The sequence below is a fragment of the Babylonia areolata genome, chromosome 8, assembly GCF_041734735.1.
Source record: "Babylonia areolata isolate BAREFJ2019XMU chromosome 8, ASM4173473v1, whole genome shotgun sequence".
NCBI lineage: Eukaryota > Metazoa > Mollusca > Gastropoda > Neogastropoda > Buccinidae > Babylonia > Babylonia areolata.
In genome coordinates, this window is record NC_134883.1 from 3,616,700 (window position 1) to 3,621,207 (window position 4,508).

The 4,508-nt window shown below is 43.0% G+C and overlaps 1 protein-coding gene across 1 annotated transcript in view; it reads left to right on the plus strand.

The window, feature by feature from the left end:
* LOC143285005 (atrial natriuretic peptide receptor 1-like) overlaps positions 1 to 2,337 on the plus strand; it is a 173,140-nt gene extending 170,803 nt beyond the window's left edge. Inside the window, exons 20-21 of the mRNA XM_076592173.1 lie at positions 1,628 to 1,719; positions 2,232 to 2,337. Coding sequence (XP_076448288.1) covers positions 1,628 to 1,719; positions 2,232 to 2,315 — 176 coding nt within the window. The 3' untranslated portion in view covers positions 2,316 to 2,337. The remainder of the gene's footprint in view (positions 1 to 1,627; positions 1,720 to 2,231) is intronic.
* Positions 2,338 to 4,508: the final 2,171 nt, after the last annotated feature.

Consider the following 4,508-nt stretch of genomic DNA (forward strand, 5'->3'; position numbering starts at 1 on the left):
TGTAATGCAGATTGATATTGATAATGATAATGATGAAGATGATGATAATGAATAAAAGATAATAATGATACTGAGTGGAATGCCCTGCTTCGTCCATGTCGTCACGGTAATGCAGACAATGGTCATAATGATAACGACTGTAATAATAATGGCAAATTATAATGAATAATGGAATGCCCTACATTGTCACGTGTCCTAACAGCAGTGCAGATTATGTTAACAATAATGACGATGATAATAATGTCTCTTTTCCTCTTTCCTCATGAGGCCTCTGTACTGCAATGGGAATGTTTAAATCAAGGCCTTCAAGACTCACTTGTTATACACTTTAAAAAATTCTAATCGTTAAAATGTTTTCTGTATTTGTAGGTAATTGATTTGCCCATGACCTTCAGGGCTCAGCCAATAGATCTATAAAGTCCACTCGTAGTATTGATTTTAGTATTTTCCGAAAAAGACCACTTGGGCGAATGAACATAGTGAAAGTCCTATACACTGAGAGTAAAACACACAAGCTTTTTATGTATTGAGTATAATTTCAAAATGTAATGTTTAATATGAGAAAGATCAGTTTAAAGCAACTTAACCCCCCTGGCATTAATTACAGATTAATTTCTCTTTTTTACAATCTGCAGCAAAGACATGCACCAGAAATATAACTTCCATGCTTAGCAAAAGAAATTCCTGTTTGAACAAAAAATGATAAAAATGACTGCTCTTGTTGTTGTGTCAGAATATCAGAGTAAAGTGCCAAGTTCAGAGAATAAAAAAAATATAAATATAACAGTAAATTCAGTTTGCATATAATTTGGCTTCTTTTTTATTTTTTGTGCCCATCCCAGAGGTGCAGTATTGTTTTAAACAAGATGACTGGAAAGAACTGAATTTTTACTATTTTTATGCAAAATTTGGTGTTTAACTGACAAAGTATTTGCAGAGAAAATGGCAATGTTAAAGTTTACCACAGACACACACACGCACAGAGAGAGAGAGACAGACAGAGAGAGAGAGAGAGAGAACAGAACACCGGGTTAAAACATAGACTCACTTTGTTTACACAAGTGAATCAAAAATGATTGAAGTTCCCACAGAGTTCCACAGCCTCTGGTTAGTAAAATCTTACTCACTGTGTCTGGGGCTCGGCATAGAAGTCGCAGCTCCGTCCTCTCCTTCCGCCGTTTACAACTTCCTCAGCCTGAGTCGTGTACCCGTTCACTGACAGTAGGTGGAGTGGGTAATTTTTCGGAGCAACGTGCTTTTCCAAAGGACACAACACTATGCCGAAACGGGGCCTGGTCACTGGTTAACACTGGATCAGAACTACAACACCTGGCTAATCGATTATGCTACGGCCCCTCACGTGAACAAATAGATGGATAGTTCAGTTCAGTTCAGTTCAGTTCGCTTCAGTTCAGTTACTCAAGGAGGCGTCACTGTGTTCGGACAAATCCGTATACGCTACACCACATCTGCTAAGTAGATGTCTGACCAGCATTGTAACCCAACGCGCTTATGATAGATAGATCGATAGATAGATAGATCGATAGATAGATAGATTTTTGTAATACGTTGGCCTGACTGACCAGTAGGTAAAGGGTGTTCACACAGCCTAACTGTTCTGTTTCAGCTCTACGGATCCACATGAGCCAGCAGACCAAAGACATCCTGGATGAGTTTGGCAATTTTCAAGTGGAACTTCGCGGAGAAGTGGAGATGAAGGTACGTGTGTGTGATGGGCACAGAGAATCAGAGAATGGCTACTGTCTTGTCTTGTCTATAATCCTGTGGTAATCCCTGTTCTGGGCAACAACCCGCAAGTCTGTCAATACGCTGTTGGTTTTATCTGATAATAACTAACTACTGTCTGTCCTGTCAGTAATTAACTGCTGTCTGTCTGTCTGTCTCTGGTATGCTGTCGCTACACGGACTGGGTAGGTCTGCATTGGATTGCGTCTTATCGCGTGCGGATGGTCTCTGTCTCTGTCTCTCTCTCTCTCTCTCTCTCTCTCTCTCTCTCTCTGTATTTCTCAGTCTGACTGCCTGTTTCTCTCTCTCTCTCTCTCTCTCTCTCTCTCTCTCTCGCTCTCTCTCTTTTTTTCTCCCTGTCACTGTAGATAGATAGACAGATAGAAGATAGATTTTTGCAAGTGCCTTATACATGATATGTGTCGCTGTCTATTTATCTACAGATAGATAGATAGACATACATACGGTGTGTGTGTGTGCGGCAGGGTAAGGGCAAGCAGACGACGTTTTGGCTGAACGGGGAGGATGAGACGGCCTCGGACAGCCTGATGAACCACGGGCTTTTGTGACGACCTCCTGCCTACCTCCCACACACACACACACCACCCGACACCCCTCTTCCCCACCCTCACCACCACCACCACTAGACACCCCTCTTTACCCCCCCTTACAACCCACAGCAAGCCCTACACACCCCCCCCCCCCTCACCTCCCACCCCCACCCCACTCACCCCCACCACCCTGCACCCACTGTGGACCACAACTGTCCTCAGGCCATGCCACCACCACCACCACCACCCTAACACTTCCCTCTACACACACCTACCCGTAACGCCACACGAGGCCCTGACCTTGACCTGTGATCCTGACCCTTGACCATGACCCACAACCCCTGACCCTGACCCGTGACCTATGTCCTGGACTTCTGGACTGGAAGATCCCAGGGGGCATCGCGCAACGCTCTTCGCTTCTTATTCTTGTGATGTGTGTCCACTAAGCCTGTTGGGTTACGCTGCTGGTCAGGCATCTGCTTGGCAGAACGCAGTGACGCCTCCTTGAGCTACTGATACTGATACTGATACTGTGTCCAACACGATTGGGCCGAGTGGCCATACCAGGATTCGCAGTGACAAAAAAAAATGTGACAGTGGCGATGTGCTGGAAAAGGCACACTGCTTGGCTTGATAAAAAGAGAGGATTTATTTGTGTGGATTTCTCTCTCTCTCTCTCTCTCTCTCTCTCTCTCTCTCTCTCTCTCTCTCTCTTTGTTTTTTCTGTATGTGTAACTGGAAATTGCTTTCTATTCACTAGCCCGGTCTTCTAGATTAACAAAGAGATTGTTTGGGGTTTTTTTTTACTTTTTTTTAATACTCTATTTTTTGGCTTCTCAGTGTGTGACTGGAAATCGCATTCTACACACTAGTCCGGCCCACAGAACGGGAGCAGGGCCCTCTGAAAACAAAAACGGATTTTTTTTAATACTCCATTATTTTGGCATCTCGATGTGTTACTGGAAATCGTATGCTACCCACTCCTAGCCCACTCCGCTTAACAAACGGGAGGGGTTTTTTTTCTATTATTTTTTCTGTGAGTGAGACCAGAAATCGCAATTTACCTTCTTGACAAATGGGAGATATTTGGGGGGGTGGGGGGGGGGGTTCTTAATATTCATTTTATCAGTTAGAACTGTTTGACACTAGAAATCCGATTGTACCCGCTAGCCCGATCCTCATAACAAACGGGGGTGTTTTCTTCTCTTTTTTTTTTATTTTGGATATTTTTTTGTTTGTTTGTTGCTTCCCCGTGTGTGATTGTAAATGGTATTCTACCCGCCCAGTCCTCTTGGTGGTTTGTGTTTTATTTATCTTTCTCTTTAAAATGATTATTGTGCAAATGTCCATCCTGCCTCTCTTTTGAAGGCTGAAGAAACAACATTCTGACATGATTGTTTACCGTCATAAGCGTAGTGTCGTGTGCGTGTGTGTGTGTGTGTGTGTGTGTGTGTGTGTGTATTGTCAACGAAGTTTAACATTTTTGCGTTCATTTGCCAGAAGCGTACAATTTAGGTTTAAACAGTATCTTTTGAGAAAATACCAGACACATGGTTACCTTTTATGTTCCTGTTTTTATGCTCGACGTCTGCTTTATAAAGCAGGGGGAACGATAGCTGAAGGGAAAAAATGTAGCGGAATAAAGAAAAAAAAGACTGGAAAATTATATCTAAAAAGACAGATAATGAAAAAAAAACTGCGGTGCTTTGGCACTGAAGAACCATACTTATTGTGTGTGTATGCTGATGTCTGCTTGACTACAGTTTTCCATCTGAATTAGTGTATTTGAGTAATCTCACGGCCCCAATGTTTGTTTTATTTTGTTTCATTTTTATATTTTATTTACTTATTGTTGCTTCTCGGAGTTTTGTGATGTTTCGCCCATGATAGTAAACAGAGTATCGCATCTTACACGTCAGCTGGGAGACAGACAGAAAAAAAAAAGGCGATGCTGATGGTTCGCAGAGCGAATGAAACTGGTGCTCTCTTTCGGAGTTATATTGCCTGCAGTATAGTGCACAGTGCGTGTGTTTGGGTGTATGTGTGTGCGCGTGCACAGGCGCGTGGGTGTGTGCATTTCATTTTAGACATCTAGCACTTTCTAGCGATGCCACAACATACGCATTCGCAAGAGCACCCAGCTAATATCGGAGTGGATTAGCTGGCAGCATGTCCCCTGAATTAAGCAATGGGGCGTACTTTGACGATGTA